The 23,341-nt window shown below is 36.6% G+C and overlaps 1 protein-coding gene across 1 annotated transcript in view; it reads right to left on the bottom strand.

The window, feature by feature from the left end:
• DPYD (dihydropyrimidine dehydrogenase) overlaps positions 1–10,014 on the bottom strand; it is a gene marked incomplete at its 5' end in the record, with an annotated part of 196,336 nt that extends 186,322 nt beyond the window's left edge. Inside the window, one exon of the mRNA XM_009083388.1 lies at positions 9,904–10,014. Within this exon, the coding sequence (XP_009081636.1) occupies positions 9,904–10,014 (111 nt within the window). The remainder of the gene's footprint in view (positions 1–9,903) is intronic.
• Positions 10,015–23,341: the final 13,327 nt, after the last annotated feature.

Raw genomic sequence — 23,341 nt, 5'->3', positions numbered from 1 at the left:
GGATGGCAAACTTTAAAAATTATAACTTCAATAGAGTCAGGGATCACTCTGGTATATCTCCTGAGGCTTATACTGATCAGTAAAGGAAAGCAGGAGAGAGGGCAAACCATGGCAGAAGTGCACAAAGGGAAACTGTTTCTGAGCAAAGCAGATAAAAAGAAAACAAACAAACAAAAGAAACACAAACACACAAACCAAAAAAAAACCCACCCAAAACAGTGCACTTAACAGACCTTTATGATCATACCATATGTCTCCCTCATGGCCTGGAAATCAAAATCATAAAAGCAGGGAAACTATGACACATACCTAAGCAGAAAAATGTAAGTTTAAATGAAACACACAAGCACTGTAGGAATAAAATCAGAAAGCTATGCAAATTTCAATTAGCAAGGAAGAGGAAAAAAACTGTGAAAAAACAGTAAGAAAATGGTTCTATAAACACGAGAAGTGAGAATAAAAAGAGGTACAGGTTATGCACAGGAGAGCAAATACAAATGATGCAGAGTCAACAGCCCTCTTTGCTCTCTCTAAGAAGATAGCATGGTAAACACATAGCTACAACTACAAAAATTATTTTTAACAAGAACATGGGATTTCAGGCTTGAGCATGGAAAAAAAGGTCTTGGAATTTATTTTATCACACTGATGAAGTTCATATACCAGAGTCACCGAGGAGCTAACCAGAGCAATGCACAGACCATTATCAGTTGCACCCAAAGATACTGAAGGCTTCTGGTTGCAAAAGGCCAAAAGACACAGACATAGTATTTCCTTTTACGGGAGCAGGGGGAGGCAGGAAGAGTGAAAATAGCAATCAGAGCCCCTGGCAGAGAAAATTGAGTATATTTATTAGTAATTACAATGCGATATAAAAAGCGCCAACATGGGCATGCAAAAACAATGCTAAATCAATCTTGTTTTCTGTCTTTAAGAGGATGAATGAACTCGGGAACAACTGGTAGGACAGACATTACAAATCTAGAATAAACTGTCCAGTGAGTGTGCAACTAACAGAAAAACAACACCTAGTTTGTTTTCTATCACCAAAACACAACCTGAATCTAGATGCTTCATGATTCACCCAAGACCCCAGTGACTTAGATAACTGGAAAAGAAGAATGTACTAATGCTTTCTACTGTCATCACATCTGGTGGAATAAGAGAAACAGGGAAGGAGCAGATATCAGTTTTCAAAGGCAAGACAAGAATTTAAAAAGCAAGCAAAACTGAAGGGTCAGAATTTAGGCCATAAATTGAATACAAGAAAATCCAACACTCTTGCAGATAGAATAGCACATATCTGATAGTTCAGTGTGTGAAGCAAAAAAATTATTGCATTCTACTTGGCGCTACCTAGGTCCCAGCTGAAAACTTGTGCAATTTTTCATCATCATCACCATGAGAAAGACATAGAAAATTAAAATTCAAAGAAAAGCAACACAATAAGAGTTTCAGAAAACATGACTAGCAGAGTTGAAGGAAAATCAAGAGCTGGAAGGATATCTAACAGGAATCTTCTAATGTAATCAGAATGGTTTGAGTTGGAAGGGACCTTACAGATCACCTAGTCCCAAAATCCCCAACCTGGCCTTGAACACTTCCAGGCATGGGTCATCAACAGATAGACAGATACAGTGAGAGATATATATAGAGAGATATATAGCAGATTTTATAAGAGAATTTATACCAAAAGGCAATAATCATCAATTGTTCTTCAAGTGGTAGGAGAAGATGATAATTTGATCTTCAACAAATAATATACATTTTAGGAAAAACTTTGTTGCACTGATTAAACACTAACAAGAATGAGATATCTCCAACATCATGTGCCATTAGTAATGGGTTATACAAATACCTGTCAAATGTCTAGCTAGATTTCATTCTGTCCCAGTCTGGAAATTCTCTCACTATCTATCCCTCCCAAACCTATATTTTTGCAATTCTATTATTAGATCGAATTTTATTTACAGCCACAGACAAATTCAAACCTGCTGTATGCAAATTCTATAGCATATTCTCAGCACACAACAAATGAGTTTATTACACTTCCCATAAGTTATTTTGATCAATAAACATCCACTTTTACACTTGCTATCTATTTACCATCTGTTGCATTGTTAACATAAAACACTTTACCTGTCTTTCCTGAATAGTATGTATCCTTTGAAGAAACTATACCAGCAGTCATTTGGATGCTGCTTACTTTGTCTACTTTATTTAGAAATGTTAATAACATCCCTCTCACATGGTATATGAACAAAAAAGCTTCTGCTTTTTTTTTTTAAAGGAAAGAGCAAAGACATGAATTACAACTTGATGATTTACAAATGGAACGCACATAGTAGGATCTTTAGCTCTACAGAAGAAAATATCTTCTGTAAAACCACTTCAGCTAGCAATTAAGCAACAGTAGGTTGCAGACCTGTTCTCAGTATTAGAGAAAAATAGAAAGTTTTGCTGAGTGATCATTCCAGGTAATTGCTGATGAATCAGGAGTGATTGGGGATTGAAGAAGTGACGGCAGAAAACACATACAAGTAGCTTACTGAAGACAGCTGGAACTGCTGGAACAGGGACAGAGTCAGAAAGAATAAGGAAATATGCCTTGACAAAGAGTCCCTAGCATCTTTGCATGCTGAAGAATCCCAAAAATATTATTTCTGATTGTTAACTTTTAATAGGATACTATGTCTATTTTTAACACTATATTCATACAATGTGTCAGTTTATAAAAGAACAAAGAAACCATCATGAACGTTTCAAATCATTCCTGAGATGCACCACCAAAAATTTAGGAGTTCCTGAAACCACAGCACTACTGTAAGCAATATTAGAGCAGTGAGTGACGAGACTCTAAACTGGTCTCCACCTGAGGATTGTACATTGTGAAAAAATTGGTCAAGAGAGGTTTTTAAAGCTTCTAGGCAGTTCTGTTACACTGACATACCTTTTCAATCCACAGCCTCACTTCAAAGCATGAAGATGTCAGTGTTTTTTAAATATAATGCTATCAGGATTGCTTAAAAGACCAAGCCTTTTCTGCCAGATCTGTTCATTCATATTTAAATCAAGAGACTTCTTTTTTCATGTGCATATATGACTGCATTCTTGACATGCATATAAGAATCGATGGACTAGTACTCAGAAAAGTTTTGTCCAAATACATGGCAAAGTTGCAGACAAACTATAAGCAGGGTCTTGTAATGAACACTTCAGTGCAACTTAATACTGGACAGTGCTACAAGCCCTGCTTAAAACACAGCATTCAGCAAGCTATACTACTTCCTTCACGCTAAAATTGGTCTCACAGCTCCTTTTACTTCTACTGAGCAGGTGTCTTCCCAGACTTAGACACTATAAATAAATGTGCAGTGAGTAATTACTAACAGGCTAACAATGGCACGAGAAACCATGTTCAAGCACTTACAATTTCTCTACCTAAAGCTCGTGACGATTTTTAATTTTACAGATTTCTAAACAGAATGGAGAGGGGCCTGCACTATACAAGAAGGAAGTCTAGGAGAGGAAAAAGCAGTATTGGTTTCAGTACAGGCAATGACTTACAAAAGAAAAAATAAGTGGGAGTAGAGGGGCTGAAAAAGGAGAAGGCACCTTTATCTCCATCCAATAACCACAGAAAAGTATACAGAAATCCACATCTAAAAGAATACAAGGTTATGCAGAGGTTGAAAGTTAACAGAAGATGGTTTCTGGTCCTATCTCTACCCTCTGATCTGATAAGCTTTAATGAAGGGTAATGAGACTCACCTAGAATTCAGCACTTTGCACCAGACAAGCATTTTTCATTTTGTCATATATTTATGTGCAAAACTAAACAAATTTGCAAGTCTGAGACACTTAGGTTTTGAAATGGTTAAGATCTGAAATATATCTGGAACTAAAAATCTTCACTGTGTGCTGTGCTATATAAGGGGAATGATCCAACAACTAATTTGAGGAACACCAAACCTGAAGAACTCCAAATAAAATTAAGAGGTCTGAACTGGGTTTGCACAGCACTCCAGAAGAGCCACAAGGTAAGAAGGAACCTTTTGCACAGTACTAAGAAAGGATTTGGCACAACTTGCCACCAACTAGTATTTACAATTCGATACACAGAAAATGTACTTTATGCACATTTTGTACAAGCACTAATTTGTAGCAGGCAAGCAAGTTAGGAGCTATTGAAATACTCTAATGAAAATACCTTAAGACATTGAAATTAATGTAAAACAGAAAATTCAAGGACTATAATATACATTTCTTAGAGCAAGTATAAGTGATATCATATATAAACATGTAAACCACTTTATTCCAGTAAAATGGTTATAAATGCCAGCATATCCTATCGATACGAGAAAATGCAGAGTAATTAGTTAGTCTAAAAAATGCATGAGTAGGAATTTGACTGCTAAATGATTAAACTGGTACATTTTAAAATATGTATTAATATTTAATTATTGACACTATGAGAAAAGAGAAAAATCTCTTGATGTTACTTCTCAGCTCTTTCTGATACTCAGTAACACATGTATTATTCATATGAATAGTTTGTGCATATACAGTCAATCACTAGTTAAATAAAAGAATCATTCTCAAATTCCCTAATCACCTCAATAGATCCTAATGCAATATTTTCCACATTTGGGAGTCAGAGCGTTTTATTTAAGAAATCAGTCTGGCCATGATGAATACAGCACAGCCCGAGCAGACATCAGTTCAAAGAATCAGATGTCAAAGTGCTCCCTCTAATGTCCCTTAATCATCACACCAATTAGTGGTTGAATAGTGATGTGATTAAAAAGACTGCTGCTATCCTATACCTATTCAGACTAGTAGAATTCTACATATGTTCTACCAATTAATGTTTGAATAGAGCAGCGATTAGAGAGACATCTGCCATTGTATATCCATTCAGAAAAGAGCTAAACTTGCATATTCATATGCAATGAAGACAAAAATAAATATTTGCAAAGGTAAACTATACATTTAGATTATAAATATAATTGAGTTGATTTCCTTTAATGAGTGTTCTCTATTTTACAATATTTGGTATTATTTTTTATTTATAAATATATAATCTTTCATCAATACATGTCTAGAAATGGACAAATTATACACTGAAAAAGCATTTATTCATTAAGGTTCCTGATTTCAGGCCTTGGGTGAACTGGGTTTGCAATTTACACTATTTCTGCTTCAACCCATCAGTTATTTGTGAACTGCTAACTTGATTATTCTGTAACTGTGATACATGATTAGGCACAAAAATCACATGGCCTTTTTCCACCTCACTGGAAGGCAATACTTAGAGTAACAAACTGATTATATCTGAGAAAGAATCATCTTGTTGACATGTTTTTCTGTGCAAGCTTGGACATTTGTACACTGAGAGGTACTTACAGCCCTTTTTTTAGATAATTCCTTTTTACAGATGTTTATATATAGCAGAGACAGCCACAGAAACAGTACCAAAGTGAAAAGCAGTTTGAAATTTTAACAAGCTCTTACTGCTACTCTTTTAAGGGAGCACCCTTGCCCTCTGAATTTAAAGAGCAACATGATCTGCCACATCTTGCAATGAATTGCAGATCTCTCCACCATTAGCACAAAGCAATCTGGTACCTGCACCTTAATGTTGCACAGGAAAAGACAAGGTGAAGAATTTGGTTCTCTCTAATTGCTGGAAAGAACTAAGACTCTTGCCCAAAAGTGATGCTCTTGCATAAAAAATTACAGCTGAGCTTAAAAATTATTTTGTTCACGGAAGAGAGGCTCTTGTTGCACAATGCTGATCAGGCTTAGCACATGTAAGGACAAAGAACAATGCTACTACTGCCAGAAAATCAATACTGTTACAGGCTATGGCAATTAGCTACAAACCAATTTAAACTCCATTGCCTTTTCAGCCTTCTTGTCTTGTTGAAATACTTCCAACCTTTCCATCTGGAGCAAATATTAGAATTATTTCTAAATGCAGAAACTGAGGAAAGTCTGAATATATAGGTGGGTCTGTATTACCTTTTCACCTATCCTTAGCAGGTAACTCCAAGGTTTCACTACCCAAAAAAAAAGGCTGGACTACAATATCCCACTGAATTCTCTAGTGATAAATGAATTTATAAAACTTGCAGAGGTAATTTTCATTAAAACAACAAACCTGCATATGTACAAGGTAAAAGCAGAACTTGTCCCATAATCCTTAGGGACCCTATTAATAAATCAAGGAATTCAGTGTGCTCAGTGCAATGCAAATGTACACAACGTGTGCCCATCCAGTTTGCGATCAAAATGTCAGCAAGCATAAAATACATAGAAATGGAATTATAAAGAGGTAGAAAACACAAATAAAAATATTCCTCAGGAGCCTAAACAATCCTGAAAGACTTAGGAAAGTCCTGAAATCAAAGCAAATGCTCAGTTTCCACAGTTCATTCCTTTGCTATTGTTTTACCAGTAAATTCATGACCTAACGTGATATAAATTTTGCATCCTTTCCTGAGATTCACTAGTAGTACAGCCATATCAAAACTCTTCTACGTTTAATTTCTTCTGAACAACAGAAACCTTTCTTCCCCCAGACAGACTAGAGGCATCTGTTTGTACCACTTTTCAGCATGACTCAGAAGAAGCAAGAGTGTTAATGCTTAGGTTTAACACTGTTACTGAGGGTGACACAGCAATAAAGAGTTTTCCTACTCTGATGTAAATCTGAGTTAAAATTTCTGAAGGAAAGTTGACTAATCTTGCACCAACAGCTGTAAGTCATTTGTACAGAAAAACTTAATTGATAACATAGTAAATAAGCAACAGCACTCATCGAAAGCATAAGTGAACTTTTATTTAGGAGAATACTTTTCCAATGCTGAGGAAAGATATTGACATTCAGTATCCACTTCAGAATTAATTTAATGGGCAACTCAACGTGTCTCAGAGCAGGCTAGGAGTTAAAATTTCACTTGTGTAATTATTCTGAAGAAATATGTAAGTCTGCCATCTGGAAGTGTATTAGACGTTACAAAGTCACTGTGTGCATGCCTCAGCAGATGCAGCTTTTGTTCAGAGTTTTGAGGGCTGTTAATTTAATTAGTTTTGTATTTTCATACTCCCACCTTCCTTTCAACAGTAATTCTGCAAAGGCAGCATCAGTACAGCTTTAAAAGAATCCAAAGCTAAAAGCCAAATTCAGATGTTAAGGAAAGAGAAACAAATAAAGCTCATATAGAATTCAAATAGAGCTTGACCTGTTCATTAGCAGGCATAAACATTAGTGCCAATGGCTTTTTAGTCCAAAACAGAAAACTGTGCTCAATGCATCCTTTCCTACATTAGCCTTCTTAATTTAAGAAGGCTATGAAAGGATTCTACCATTTTATTTTTTTATTAAAACCACTTTACAACAACAATCTAGAGAATGTAAAAAGTCTCTGATTTTTTTTCCTACTATCTTTCATGTAATGGGACACCAGACAAATATTTAAGCTTGATTTTTTTGATTTTTTTTTAATGTTTTTAGGGCATTTTTTCCAGAATAGTAAGCCATCTTGCACAGTAAAAGTAAGCTACATATCTCTGAGTGAAGAAAGGCTTGACAGTTCTAAAAACTAGGATCATTACTCACCTAAAAATAACGACTAACCCTTTACGTTTCTTCAAACACTTTACATTTCTTATAATAGCTTGCAACCTAAATAATGTGACATTTCTACCAAATAATTTACAGCATAAGAACTATCTGTGATGAAGGTAGTTATATCTGTACATGTACACACTTGTTTCTTTCTGATCGTTAACCCTCTAAGCTGCAACACATGAGCAGATCTCTGGCAGTGCAGGGTCCTAATAACTGCACAGATCTCCATGCAGTAATGCAAAACTATAAACCCAAGTTGTTTATGAGATTGTAAACCTATGCCAAAACATCATCCCACAATATTTGACAAGGTTGAGAATTTCTTTCAACTGAGAATCCAGACAAGGGACACAAGTTGGCAATGAACCCAAATCAGTGCTGTTTGCACAGCCCAAGAAGCTCAGACCTTGGGGGTCCAAGAACATTTGAGAGACCACGCAAAACTATAAACCCAAGTTGTTTATGAGATTGTAAACCTATGCCAAAACATCATCCCACAATATTTGACAAGGTTGAGAATTTCTTTCAACTGAGAATCCAGACAAGGGACACAAGTTGGCAATGAACCCAAATCAGTGCTGTTTGCACAGCCCAAGAAGCTCAGACCTTGGGGGTCCAAGAACATTTGAGAGACCACGAGGTATGCACAATAACAGCAGGGAAGGAATGTGGGAAAGAGCTAAGCATTTTCACAACCAACAGGAACACCTTCAAATATCAAACATTTCATGAATAAACTGAATACAAAAATCAAACAAGGATGACATGGGGAAAAGCTCAGAGTTAACCAAGAGTGCTTTAGAATATGCGTGCTAACACACTCATTAGTAAAATATGTGTATGTTGTAGTTTGAAGTTTAACCAACTAGGATAATTTACACTGGAACAGCTAATTAGGTTACTACACAGATAGCCAGCTGCCCTGCTGCATGGATACCTGAGCTTCCTAACAAACAGTTTCTGAGAACAGAGGAGTTTACAGCCCAGTATTGATTTCAGGTCACCTGAAAACATGATGTACACTGCAGCTGTCCAGGAGCCACTTGCTAAACAGCTCGACAGAAGCTGGAATAGACACTTGTGGGCAATACCTGCAGCAGACATCCCAAAATAATCATCCCTGTTCACAAACAGAAGCTTTTCATGTACATTAGTTTCCACTTACTATAATATTATCTAAGCCAATAAATATAAGAAAATAGAAATATTAGCTATAGCAATAAAGAGATTCTTAGAATCAATGGTAAGGATACCTTGGGTTGCTCCTCACAGCAAATATTTGTTGGTTCTACTGGATTTCATGATAAAAGAAACTGAAGAACTTTGTGGCATTTTTGGTTTGGTTCATGTTCTTTTGGGTCTTGGGCGACTTTTTTTAATTATACACAAATATCAACTTCCTACCTGAACTTTCCTGCTTAGTGGGAGAGGGTGTTTTGACAACACTATGGAAAGAAACAAATATCATCACACCTATAAGGGAAATAGTTTGCAGATGTGGCACCTAGAAGACTTCTGAATTATCTAAGAGAATCTGTAGGAAGACAGTAAAAACACTACAAACCTTCTAATCAGATGAGAGATCAAAGAGACAAGAAAGCCTGATAGGGTTAATCAAATATCACATTAGGATTAGGAATATAAATACCTAGAGAGAAAATTATGATATCTAATGGCAGAAATACTGAAGAATATAGTTAGTTTGCAATGAAAAAAATATTTATTCTAAAAATCACGTATTTCCTGAAAAATGGAATGCACAAAATTTAAAATCCAGAGCCATGTTTTAATCTAAGCTTTATGTATTTATTCATATATACAAAATAGGTACATATGACAGACTCTCCTATTTCTATAGCAAAATAAAATTAACTGCAAAAATCTCAGAAATTATAGCGAAGTGCTACTCTTGGAAAACAGAAAGAAAACAAGAAGAGATAGTTGATGCTGGCTACCCAGGGAAATCAAGGGGCTCTGCATGGCTGGGGAGGTGATACTTGGGACAGATGAAACTCCATAACAAAAGGCAAAAAGGTTGCATCAAAGACTTACTAAACCAGCAAAATGAAAAATGTATGGCATGTAATAGGTTCAGAAAACTAAATAGCTAATCACACTAACTTTGTATCGAGAGGAACAGAACTAGAAGTCAACTTTGGCTACTGAATAATACACAATAAACTCCAACTTCCATTTCTCACACAACTGTGATTTCAGTCTCAATGGTTTATTGCATGTTTCAGATATCATAATAAACATGCACTTACCGAACAGCTTTTGTCAGAATTCCTTTTCCATTGCTTCTTGACTTGTTTCTTTGTTGCAGTTGAGTGAAGAGTTGCATGTGTCTGTTTTCGGGGATTTAAAGCCAGGATATTCTGCAGAAAGAGAACAGAAAATAATAAAACATATATAAAGTTTCCATAAAAGTTCAAAGCCTCTTAAATCACACCTTACACACTTATTTACAGTGGTATACAAAACCAAAACACAATTATTCAACATTATAGCCCAACTTCATACTAATTTGTTGAGATTTGTACTGTCCACACCACTTAGATTATGAATATTTAAAGACATTTCTAGGACTGCTAGAAAGCAGAATTATATTTAGTGGCCTTAATAATGGCTTCCATTCCCAGATATTATTATGTACAGCATACAGAAACACATAATTCTGCTTCATTATATCACTCCAAGTAACACTTGTAAAGTAAAACAAGCAAAAGTATTTTGAAGGATATGGGATATTTCTGAATGTTTCATCATTTCAGTATAAACTCCAACTTCCCCTTCACAATAATCTTCTTCTACACCTAGTGTGCTGAGGAGTTAACTCACTTTTCTTAAAATGCTTTTATTTGCAAGGACACAAAGATATCTCTGAAATATGGCCATACTTTTAAGTCATAGTGGTGGTCTGACAGCATAGGCAGAATGAAGTTTGTAATGTCTTTCATTATAGTAGTGTAACTCAGCAAATTAAATCAGCTTTTTGGAATCCATTCTCTCTTTCAAATCAGTCAAGTGACAGGTTTCTATAGCAAAACTGACCTCATTTAACTCAAGGGGTAAGTGTGAAAGGCATGCAGGACAGATCCAGACTCAGGTCTGTGATGGAGAACCAAAACAGGCATATTGTTGGTTGTAACTCCTCGAATTGGTTTTGTAATATTGCCTTTAAAAAACCTTGACTTTAGCACTATACATCTCCACTGTGGTGAACAGGGTGTGCTTATTCTGTTACTATATGTCAAAGATGTGTGAGACTGACTTACAGAAATGGAGACTGAACATGATGAGTATGATGGGGTTATGAATATTATATCAGGTTGCTTCCTAACTTTAGAAGTCTGTTTGAGTGGGTGATAATGATGAAATAGTAATCTGTTGTATTAAGATTTTATTGTGCTGACATTTATGGGGACTTCTTATTTTAAATTTTAAATGAGTCACCTTCTATTCAACTCTTTAATGCTTTAGTCTGGACTGCTTTGAAATCCATTTTTCTCACAAACCAGAAATCTGACCTACTTGAAAATTCTACCTGCGAACAACAACAGAGCCCAGTACAATAACTTCCAGCTTGCCTGACACACACAGAGACAAAAAAAGTGGGTACAACATTCTGAAAGTTATAGACTATTTAGCAGCCTAACTGCTGTTGAATTTCAGAAAGAGTTCAGGGCATTATCGTATGTGCGTCTGCAATTATAGCAGTAAAGACTCTGCTCCATTTCTGGGTGTTCCCCAGCTGAGTACCACAGGCAAGATGTGGCAACCAAACGCTTTCAGTGGTGGTTTATGCTAATTTATTTCACTCTTAATTAAAACAGAGCAGGGACATCCACATAAGGGATGTCACTTACAGCATCTCAGTTGATACTTTAATTTCTCAGGATGATCAAACTCAACTGTCAGAGCACATCTGACTGTTGAGTGCCCAAAGTGCCCAAACCAGACACACACAAACTTTACCAAAATTTTGTCTACTCTCCTTTGTAATTGCTTAATGCTTGGCCATGAATATTATAATTATTTTAGCAAACTGAAATGAATTGCAAATTTCTAGTAATAAACTGTAACAGATGTACTCCACTGGGTACAGCACCAGTTGGTTTAAAACATGGAACAAATGGTGGGGCAAGCCAAGGACGGAAGAATCCCCATATGTTTGCTCCTGTTGGAATTCTGCAGCAGGAGCATGGCTCCAAGCGCAACAGTTGCAGAAATCCAAAAGGACTACGTAGCACAGCATGTCCCAGAATTAAATCTGAAATAAAACTGGCACAGAAAATACTAAATCACATATACAATATAAAAATTGCTTATATTCCCACTACCTAAATAATATACTATCTGCCTGAATCTTAGATTGCTGACCAAAGTGACTGCTTTAGCTAGAGGTCCCTGGTGTTTAAGAACAACTCACAAGTTAACTGCCTAAATGGGAAAGTAATGTAAATGCTTTTGGGTCTGTTGAACTGTCAGAAAGGAAAATTAGTGAGGGTGTTTTCTTCCTATTTATTTCAGCTCCCTGGTTGGTTTTTCACAGCTTATGGCTAGTCAGACATGTAGTAAATTTAACAAATAAATTCAGATAGGTCAACCATTAAGTGGAAAATTACTGGGAAGAAAGTTCTAGTATTGCAAATAACAATGTATGCACACAGCTAAACAAAAACAAAGCACCTTGGGCATGCAAGAAAGGAATCATGAGACCTCCAATCTCTGAAACACACTGATCATCCAAGCAGAGGGAGAGCTCATTGGTAAGGAGAATTATTTGGGAGTCTGTGATCTTGTCTGAATTCCATGTTTATTCTGCTACATAAATTCTCATTCATGACAGATGAGCTGTTCTTTGATCTCTCCAGATGTTGAAAGGGCAAGATCCATGTTCCCCAATAGAGGGTGCGAGTACATAATATATCCCTTTTCAAAGTACTATGAACTTTGGATTTCATGTTAAGATGCTATTTGTATAGTAATATGGAACCTAGAAATTATATCTTTGCAGTTCTTCATAAACAGCCATATTTATTTCATTAAAAATAAAGTTGGTATAAATCCATTTTCATTAATAGCTGCGAATCAGAATATAACACCGCTGTACTTCTGTAGAAATCTATTTAGGTACTCTGTTGATGAAGAATGACATGGGGCTATGAGTAAGTACACAGAAGTAAATTCAGCCCATGTTGAATTTGTGACCTGTGGCACGGCAGCACAACATGCACAGTGGAGTTAAGCTTGTAGCTTTGCACAATGCTGTTGACTATGGTCACCACCAAAGTATTACACTTTCCTGCATTACTTCCATAGATTAATTTGAAGACTTCACTTTGGGAAGAAAGCCTGTCACTACAGAATGCAACTCGATATATATTGCAGGCGACTCCTGCAAATACAATTGACATAAGTAATTCATTTCATAATAAACTATGACAATGACTTCTTTTACATCTTTTAAAAGACAACAATAATTATAAGCTACAAAATATGTAAGAATAGTTCAGTTTCTGAACACACCTTCTTCTGGAAGGGAACATGTTCATTATGGCTAATAGATATTGATTTAGGTTGCAAGCATCCTAAAATGCAATAAACTATTTCTATGTAATGAACTTTGAGGATGACTTGCATGTACAAGTGATAGCTACAGCTTTTAAATTTTCAGAATTTAGTGATAAATGGTTATGTTGATCTGCACCAACAGTAACATAGCTTCTGAGAATAAACTTATCATAAGCTATTCATTAGATGTTTATTGCTTAGCTTTTACTTTAAATGGTATGATTAAGCAGTCTACACAAAAACATACTAGCTCTAATTTTAACTATCATCTATTAATGAAAAGGCTGTAAAAGTTTTAAAACAGCATGTTATATCACAGTGAGTAATTTATCAAGGATTTGAATTAATATTGCTCCAAATAAGTGATTTCAAAGCAGTCATTCAGGATAGAACACACTCTCCAGTTGGGAGCCCTGTTTCTGATACAGCACTTTCAGGTAAATCAAGACAGGTTTGGCACATGTCCTGTGGTGATGCAATTTAAATTTCTGGTAAAGACATTTCATTTCATTTTTAATTTCATTGAAAGTGTCATACACATTCTATTCCCATCTCATAAAGCCACGCTTTTGCTGAAATCAGAAGAAGCTACTGCAATTAAGTCTGGTTTATAATTAAATGAACATTTGGCAAAATAAAATATAAAGTTATAGAAGCACTATGCTTACTGGGAACACCACCTCAAAGCCAACAGGGGCAGGGGGGACAGGCAGAGAGGGGATGTTGTTAAGCAAAAAAGTACTGTTTAGATCATAGGTGAGACTGCAGTAGCGTCAAGGGAGTCATCAAAAAGTCCTGCTAGTCTAGCATTGTCTTTGTAAAGTATATGACATTACTTCAAATTTTGAAAGCTTTGCTTTAAAGCACTATGTTATGAAGTCTTTGGCTCTTTTTCTTTTTTTCTTTTTCCCCCTCCCCCAAAGTAACAACCTTAGCAAGGTGTCCTGCTTTTTGAACTCATCTCTCATTCAAGACAATAAATTTGGAACAAAAAATCAATAGTTAAGATTACTCGGCTTCTGGAAAGCCTCCTACTGAAATCAGGAGTATTTAGTCCTTAGTCATCCTCATCTTTGTTATTGGTAATTCAAAGCCAGAACAAGGATCAGAAAAAGTATCTTCAGGCTCTGTCACAGGTTGCAGTATAAAAAAATGTGTCATTTTAAGAAGCTTGCAAAGTAAAAATTTGCTCTTTTCATGGATTCTGCCCACTGCCTCTAGCTTGTTGGGTAGTTTCTTATGAACAGTCCCAAAATGCCTGAAGTTCACCACAAATCAATACACATACAGTCCCAATGAACCTGCAGAAAATGCAACTGTTCACATGCAGACCATAGCTATAGGCAGACAATATGGTCCCCTGTGTTATTCTATTTGTTTTATCATACAGTAGTACATTTACTTAGCCCAGCCCCTGCAATACACAGATTTTACCCTGATTTACTCCAGTTGCTTCACAGAGCCTGCTCAGCTAAACTCTTCTATATACATCAATTAAAATGCAGAAGTAGGCTAGGCATGCTAGAGAATGCATGTGGAGAGCAATTTAACCCACCTCATTCCATTAATCTATCCAATTTCCTTAAAAAGAGTTGTAATCTCCCTCACAGCAAGTAACATTAAATGTATTGCAAGATACATATGTTCACCAAGTGAACATAATGAGAACATATTTATTTTTTCTAAGAGTAATGAGCATACTAAACAATTAATTTCAAAGCTATGCAAGTGTTCATTCACTCACAGAAACAAGTACCTGTGGCTTTTCCCCTGATATTTTCTAGTATATCTGAACATGACACTAATTTTATAATTGTCAATCAGTCAAAGGCCAAAGAACTCAAGATAGAAGTACTTGTTTGCATAAGATGACCCAGAATAATGAACAGTGTTTAAAAATCATGTTAGTGAAGAAGAGTTCATGCCTTGGTCATCTTTTTTTCTATTAATATCTGATTTGAATTGCCTAGCTCACATTTTATTTCTCACATCTACTCTGCCTTTTGGAAATCTGCATGACACAGTAACAGATGCAGCACTTCACACACCAGGTAAAGTCCCTAACTATTGCAAGCAAAAGTTTTGTTGCCAAATACACAAGTTCTAGTCATAGAGTTTGTAATACTAGAAGATAAACAAGATTTCAAAAAAAAAAAATATCCATGGTGTGATGCCCTCCAGAAGCTCACTCTATGTTATGTTTCATTATTGAAAGAATACAGCAAAATATGTTGAATTTCTTCCTCATGCTTATGTATGACAGAATATTCCATAAATTGATACTTGTATCAAATATGTATTTCCTTGCTGAATATCTGAACTGATGAGAATTTTCACAGAACAATTTACATAACCTGGCTGATAATATATCTCAGGAATTCATCCCAAAAGGTGAAAAGACTGTGCTTTCACAGTTTTTCTAGTCTGGTTTACTTGTGAGGCAATGAAGACCAGAGAAAGCTCAATGAAATGTGAGATGAGCAGAGCAATCAGGGGAATAGTGTGGTCAGCCTTTGGAGAATCCAGTTCTAGAACCAGAAAGGTTCCAAGACACTGTGGGACTCTGAAGGGAAACCCCCAAAGAATTATTCTAGCATATTACCAGATATGCTTTCTGTTACTAAGACAAATGGCTGCATGTGTGAGCAAAGTCACAAGCTGACTGCAAACTCATTTTATTACAGTAGATCATAGTGTGACAAGGTGAAATCCTCTCAGCTCTTTCAATAAGGATAAATTCTCCAAGCACCCTCCCTGTCCATGCCTGAGAAGCAGCACTTTCACTCTTATGATAGCTTCAAGCCAGAGCCCTCAAGGTCCAGAGAGCTGAAAGATGGGGCTCCACTTCTGTGGAGAGAAAACCAGCCTATGAAACAGTGCCAGAGCAGTAGCACTGCCTGTGAGAGAGGAACTGAGAAGCCAACAGGCTCAAGGGACTGATGTCTGACCCTGAATCCTGGTGTGCATATAGGCAGGGGGAGATCAAACACACCTGGGAAAAGACTCAACTTTTAATCACAAGACTGATTTTTCCTTTGAGCCACAGAGATTCTCAAAAACAGGGCAAGAACTAAGACCAATGGACAATCTTGTGACAAGTATGTGTTAGCTGTGCAGACACACCATTGCCTTTAGCACAGCACCTAAGATACATCTTCATCTTTACATTTCCACACAGCTTCAGATTTCCCCACAAGACAGACTGCTGCTATATCAGTACAAACACCTTTTGGGCTTCTTGCACTCCATACACAGCCTCTAATATTTAGGGAGAGTAAGACTATTTACCCTGTAATATCATCATAGCATACCAGTATCCTCAAGGTGTAGCCTTAGATCCATTACTAGGTACTCTGAGAGTGGGATATCCAAAACAATTTTAGAACTACAGATTTCCATGGCCTTCAGATTTCCCTGCAGTACATAAATACTATGTCTTAACAAAATGAGCAGTTTCCTAAGCCACTCCCATATAAGTCGAAAGGTCTTCATCATGAATGTCTATATTAACAGAAGTGTGTCACACCTCATGCACTTTCTCTTACAAAAGCAAAGTTAATGCATTACAGATTAACCAAGCAGTAAACTTACACAACCCTAAACATGGTTTACCTAATCTTGTTAATACCTTAACTTTCAGACTATGAGCTTGATTCTTCTCAGTTATGCATTTCTGCTAGTATTACTAAATTCTAAAAAGGTTTATTAAAATTAAAAAAAAATTTTTAAAAGTGTAACTTGTTTCCCATAGATACCAACCACACTCCTCTATGGGAAGAGCTCTGGGTGGTAAATTACACTGCTGGAAACCCTGCATGCTACATCCTTGACACAACTAATCTCTGCAGAAGTGCCTTGACCCTCACAGGGAAAACTAAAGCAAATACTCACCCTCCATGTTTTACTTCAAGTATCCAAGTAGTACCAGTATTCAGTGAATTATTCATGTATTTAACACAAGCACTTATACATTAAAACCACACAGCATAAAGCAGGCTCAAACTTCAGCATACCGTAAGATCAGATCTGAGGCTTCTCCAAGAACACCCTACTCTGTGATAAAATCATGTTTTCACACTATAAACAATACACCACATCCAAAAAATATTAACCTTTACATTCAGAGAAGGCGTAGCTGAGCACATCTCTTGTGGATTACTCAGAGTTGAATTCACTATTATGCATTCATTTCGTTGACTAAAATATTACTTAATTTACAGCCTTTAATCATAGGTTTTAAAATTTGGTGCAGCTGTCCTTCTACACATATAGTTCACATTTTAATAATTTTTCTAACTGAACAGTATTTAATCATCCAACCAACTGACTAGGTGCAAAAAAAAAAAAAATCCCAGAGCAACTCATGTCACAGCCTTGAACCTTAGCTTCATGACTGCTGCTACCTTAGAAGTAATCACATGCATGATCTTCACAGCCTGTGAAACTCACTACACTCAAAGTTACCTTTTTTCATCTTCCTAACAAAAACATCTTCTTCCTTTACAAATCAAAACTTAAAGCTTCAGAAAATATTAGGTTTGCATCTCAGGTATAACAGACGTTTTTGGTTTCCTCACTAGAAAATTGATCTATGTCTCAACCGCTTGTGCATCAAATTGCTCTGTTACACGAGGAATACAAATGTTATTTGGTAACTGCTCACTCATATGGAGAGTCATTTAATGAATATTTCACAGCAAAAAGTATCATTATCATACACATACATTTACATCTCACTTCTATTTTTCTACAAGAAGACAAACAGATTGCAAGAAAAAGCAAGCTCGGTTGCCTTCAAAAATAAACTTAGTGCCAAAATCAAAAATAGGCCATTGTGTTCTCATAATGGAACCTTTCAATTGGACCCTCAATTGCAAGTGTTTGCTTAACCAAAACCCAAACTTGCATTAGAGACCTATCAGTTAATGACAAGTGAATGCTCCACTAAGTTTTGATCATAGGCGAGAAATTAGCATTTGAAGTTATTACTGCTTTAAGTTTAGTCATTGGCAAAATCAGCAGAACTAATTTTAGCTAAGCAAAGCAATGTTCTGAAAACTCTGTTAAAAGGTGATTTTCAAAGTCCAATAAATGAACCTGAAATACAAGGATGAGAGTGACAATATGCACGCAAAAGATCTAGTACATTCAGTGCTTGAAACACATGCGAACATTTGTATTTGTTCCAAGAACATGCCAACTATGTATCAGTACTAACTTTCTAAATCTGTTGCAACATTTAGAAGCAACAAGTAAACTTACCTTTGTGCAACTAGTGCGCAAACTTCTACAAAAGTTTCAGTAGCAACTGTTTAATACAATGGTAAAAAACAAAACTGACAATGGAACTACTGATTTTCTAGCAACTTTGTGTCTACATCAGAACATCTTAATAAGAAGGGGAAAAAAAGAATCAGCATGTAGAAGTAAATTGTGAAGGATTTGCTAATTGTATATTATGAACAGAAAGGGTTTGGTATGTGAAAGCACATTTTAAGATATTATTAGATATCTGATAATTGGCGGGGGAAAAAAAATCAGCCATTTTGGGGCAACAAAATTTGACAGCCCATGCAAGTTTCCAACTGCTGCCAGTTTCCCCTTTTCCTTTTAACATGACATTGTCTTCTCTTGCAAAACAGAGTGATGGTGACACCTTTAAGCAAAGAAATGTGACATTTTGTAAATACACATGGAATCACATGACAGTGGAATATAGATGGATAATGGGAAATACAAAGCAATTCCTTGAAGCTCTTCACACTTACAATTTTGGGGCTTGAATCTTAATAACATTAAATACTGATGAATGTGTGGGCCAGAGGCAGAGGTGATACTCTTACAAAAATTGGATAATCAGATTAGGCTGCCCAGTCTAAAAACATGCCAGCAAACATTGTCCCATGCTTATACAGAAAGCTTATTTTTAAAATACTTTATAAAGGGTGTTGTATGTAGTAGCACTATTTTCCAACTCTTTCTTACTAGGCAAAATTGCATTTCTGCTGTGAGACCTCTGAACAGGGAAGAACTGTTATTTTTATAACTTGTAAGGTTTTCTGAAATTATAGTGAAATATTTCTCCAATAAACATATTGCATTGATTCTAAAGCCTTGGATTTCAAGTTCCATGAAAATTAAAGTATTGGACTTTTGAAAAATAAAATTCCCATCTTGCTGACAGGTCAAAACTCTCTTTCCCAGACCAGAAGATACAAGGCCACAAAGCTGTCATTCAATTAGGATAGAAATATTAACAAACACTTGTCTCACATCAGCATCCCTTTGTTTGTGGTTTGGTGTGAGTAGGAGCACACACTGCAGTGTAACAAGAACAGCTGTAACAGAAGTAACATGATTTAGAAATGATGAAAAGGAAAAGTACCCAGACAACTATTCTACAAGTGCTTTAGCTATCTTCCCGCTCTTCTGTGCCTGACAGCTTCAGAAATATGTAAAAAGAACCAATAACAATGTGGATTTAATCTTTACCTCATAGAATCACAGAATGGTTTGGGTTGAAAGGGGCCTTAAAGCTCATCTGCCATGGGTAGGAACACCTACTAGACCAGGTTGCTCAGAGCTTCATCCAGCCTGGCCTTGAACAATTCCAGGGATGGGGCATCCACAACACCTCTGGGCACCCCGTTCCAGCGCCTCACCACCCCCACAGCATAGAATTTCTTCTTAATATCTAATCTAAACCCACTCTCTTCCAGTTTGAAGCCATTCCCCATTGTTCTATCACTATATGCTCTTGTAAAAAGTGCCTCTCCAGCTTTCTTGTAGGCCCCTTTTAGGGACAGAAAGGCTGCTCTAACGTCTCTCCTGAGCCTTCTCTTCTGAACAACCCCAACTCTCTCAGCCTGTCATCATAGGAGAGGTCCTCCAACCCTCTGATCATTTTTCTGGCTCCCCTTAGACTCACTTCAACAGGTCCACATCCTTTTTATGTTGGGGGCCTCAGAGCTGGACACAACACTCCAGGAAGGGTCTCACAAGGGCAGAGTAGAGGGCCAGAAACCCCTCCCCTTGACCTGCTAGCCATGCTGCTTTTGATGCAGCCCAGAATACCATTGGCTTTCTGGCCTCCACACACACATTGCTAAGTCATTATGAGCTCCTTCAGCCTGACTTTATGTCAGCTCTTCTTTTACCTATTGTTTGCTCCCTTTTCCTGAGTAAAGGCCTGCATTCACACACAGGTAAGTTTTGTAAGTAAAGCAGGTGACTAACTCCAGAAGTGGAAGTTGCATGCCCAATTAAGCTCCCTCTTACAGCACCCAAGGAAAGGATTCACAGTTACCAGCACACCAAGTAGGACACCCTAGCTGAATGTGACAAAACACCAAATAGACAATAGGTACACAACCACAACAGTTCCACATGCCTCTAGGATGATTGTTCTCAGCTTGAAACTCTGAGTTTAAACACTTACCTTCACTCAAATGCATGAGCACCCTTCGCTTCCATTTGAAACAGGGAGAAAAATAGGGGAGTCACATTACAAGAACAGACATCTTTGTACAATAGTCTAATCATTACTGGAGTCACCCTGGAAAGAGAAGACCTCCATCTCCATGTTTCTGCCTTCCACAGCACAAGATGGAAGGCAAATCTGGATGAAGTTCAACTGATTAGTTGTTCAGTTAAGATTATAAAAGCAAATCAGAGAGCAAACATGACAAGAACACTGCTCCAGCACTAGAAGAGTTTTAACCCAACTCTCAAGACTGCTCATGTATTTTTCATTAACAGCTCATTGATTAAGTGCATAGAGAACATTATGCTGGAAGTTAAAAATCATCTAACTTTGCTTTTGTGCTAAATACTTCTTGGGGTTCCTAAACCAACTCATCTTATCTCCTCACCTGGGGTCAAGGTTTAGCAGCATGCAAGCTACTCTGCTTTACTTAAGCAGCAGTTCTTATTCCAAAGTCTTCTGGAAACTATTTCTTATCATACCCTATCCTAACGAAGAGAACTGGCCCTTCAGCACTCAGTGGTATTGCTTACTGCTGACATTTTACTCAGACTGTAGATATTTTAAGATGAGATAATATTTTCTTTTTTTTTTCTGTTCTGTATTCATTCCATTTCTGCATTTTATCACCAGCATTCTAGAACAGCTTCTGTTGTGGTTATCTTGTTTGCTTTTTTTCCCTCCCAACTCTTTTGTCACTTTCTCACTTCCATCTGTTTTGAAAAGCTATGTTTGAGCTTACTAAAGTCTTTTAAATTTTGCATTTTCAATTGGAACTGAAAAAAGGGCAATATCAAACACAGCTTTAAAATGGAAGCAGAAGTAGTCTGGGAACCACCTCTAATCTCCCATTTTGTGTCCCTGTCATTGGTGCACAAACACATCCACACACAAGTGTGTGCATGAATTTGCACAAGTCTACTTTGCCCCTCTGATTCTGAAGACTGTCAGATTAACAGGGAGGTATACCTCTAGCACTGAAGAACAGATTTTATCTCATATTCACCTGTAACTGTATTCCAAAATATTACACTACACATGATATTCTGAGCACAGATCCTCACACCAATTACTAATAACATTCTTTAAGAGTTAGTATATAGTCCTAAATAGACACACGCACGACAGCAGACTTTAATTTCATCAATACTAAACCAAAGGCAAATCTGCTACTCATGCCCATTTTTGCCCTGAGCAGTAAATCATGTAGTACTTCTTCAATACTGATTTAATTTAGAATTAGAGTTTTCCTAATGTGATGGCTACACCCTATCTCACCAACCTCATTTTTAACCTTAACATGTGACATAATAAGAAAACTGCTGACACAAATAATTGACTGCTTTATTATAAATAGAATACTTACAGTTATTTTTAAAATGCCTCATAAATCCATATTAAGTCTACTTTATTGATTTCAGAAAAGTTCATTTTATTTCCATAGCGATATTCCCTGATCTGAACACTTTAAAAAATCACTTTTCTCAGTTTTAACTGTCATTGAAATATCCTTCATTTCATAGATATGAAGAAATTATCACTATTCACTTTCAATACAAAGCCTCTTACATTTCAGCTGTCATTTTAAAAAAATCATACTGAAAATAGTGTTTCTAAGCAGAGTTCAGTTGCAGTGTAATAAGTAATAATTTCATCAATTAGCAGTATTCAGCATCCACTGAGAGTTCTCTCACTATTATTTTATTCATAGAGTCCTTTGTGGAAGTAGCATACTAAAAAGATCCATTTATCCTTCAAGGTTTTTCATAAATGTGTCATACATCTTAGAAAACAATTGGTTATTATTCTCGCTCAATCTAAATAACTATAATAACTTCCAGGTGTAAAAACCTCTCTTTATACTTCCAATCTTCTTTACTCACATTATGGGTCTACATTTTTAATAACCTATTCTAACACTTCTACCTACTTTCACAAATGAATTCTGGAGCTTTGCATGGATGCTAGACATGCCTGGATAGAGGGTAGTCAGCTTATTGTTAAGAGCAGAATAGAGCTGGGTTTCATAGAATGCCCTTCACAATCAAGACAAACCCAAGCATTTTATAATGAGCAAGATGCTAGTATAGATGCTAACAGTGCGATGGCTGTACAGGAAAATGCTGTGATTGTTAAATTCTGCAATAGCTTGCTTGGAGTGCCTATTTTACACCTCCTTCCCTCTAAATCGCTCCACATGTTTATCAGCAAATTTCTCTTCACTCATGTCCTGCCTTCTTTCATCTTAGGAGTGCAAAGGGCTCCTTTCAGAGCACAATATTATAAGTCCTTAATCAACTGACAGAGATGCATCTGTGCAGTATGAGGACTTCTCTCAAGGCTAGGTAGACAGCCTTGTACAGACTGTACAGCACAACAAAACAGTAGTCCAATTTTCAGTGATGTATCTCCTACCCAGCAGCCTGCTTCATTCTCTCCAAGTTAGTCAAATGTTCAGTTCATGAAGAAAACCTTGGCCAGGAGAAGTTTCAATTTAAATAAGGTCTCTCAGAGCACAGTTAACCAAATCACAACAAAGAACCAAGGCAAGTGTGCAGCAATATGTTAATAAAGTAGATACCACAACAACCCATCTGAAAATGGCAGAGTCCAATCTCCATAATAAACACAAACCTAATGACATT

Source organism: Acanthisitta chloris, unplaced genomic scaffold, assembly GCF_000695815.1.
Source record: "Acanthisitta chloris isolate BGI_N310 unplaced genomic scaffold, ASM69581v1 scaffold3621, whole genome shotgun sequence".
Classification (NCBI taxonomy): domain Eukaryota; kingdom Metazoa; phylum Chordata; class Aves; order Passeriformes; family Acanthisittidae; genus Acanthisitta; species Acanthisitta chloris.
The sequence above is the reverse complement of the archived record's forward strand: the minus strand, read 5'-3'. Positions and strand labels throughout refer to the sequence as shown.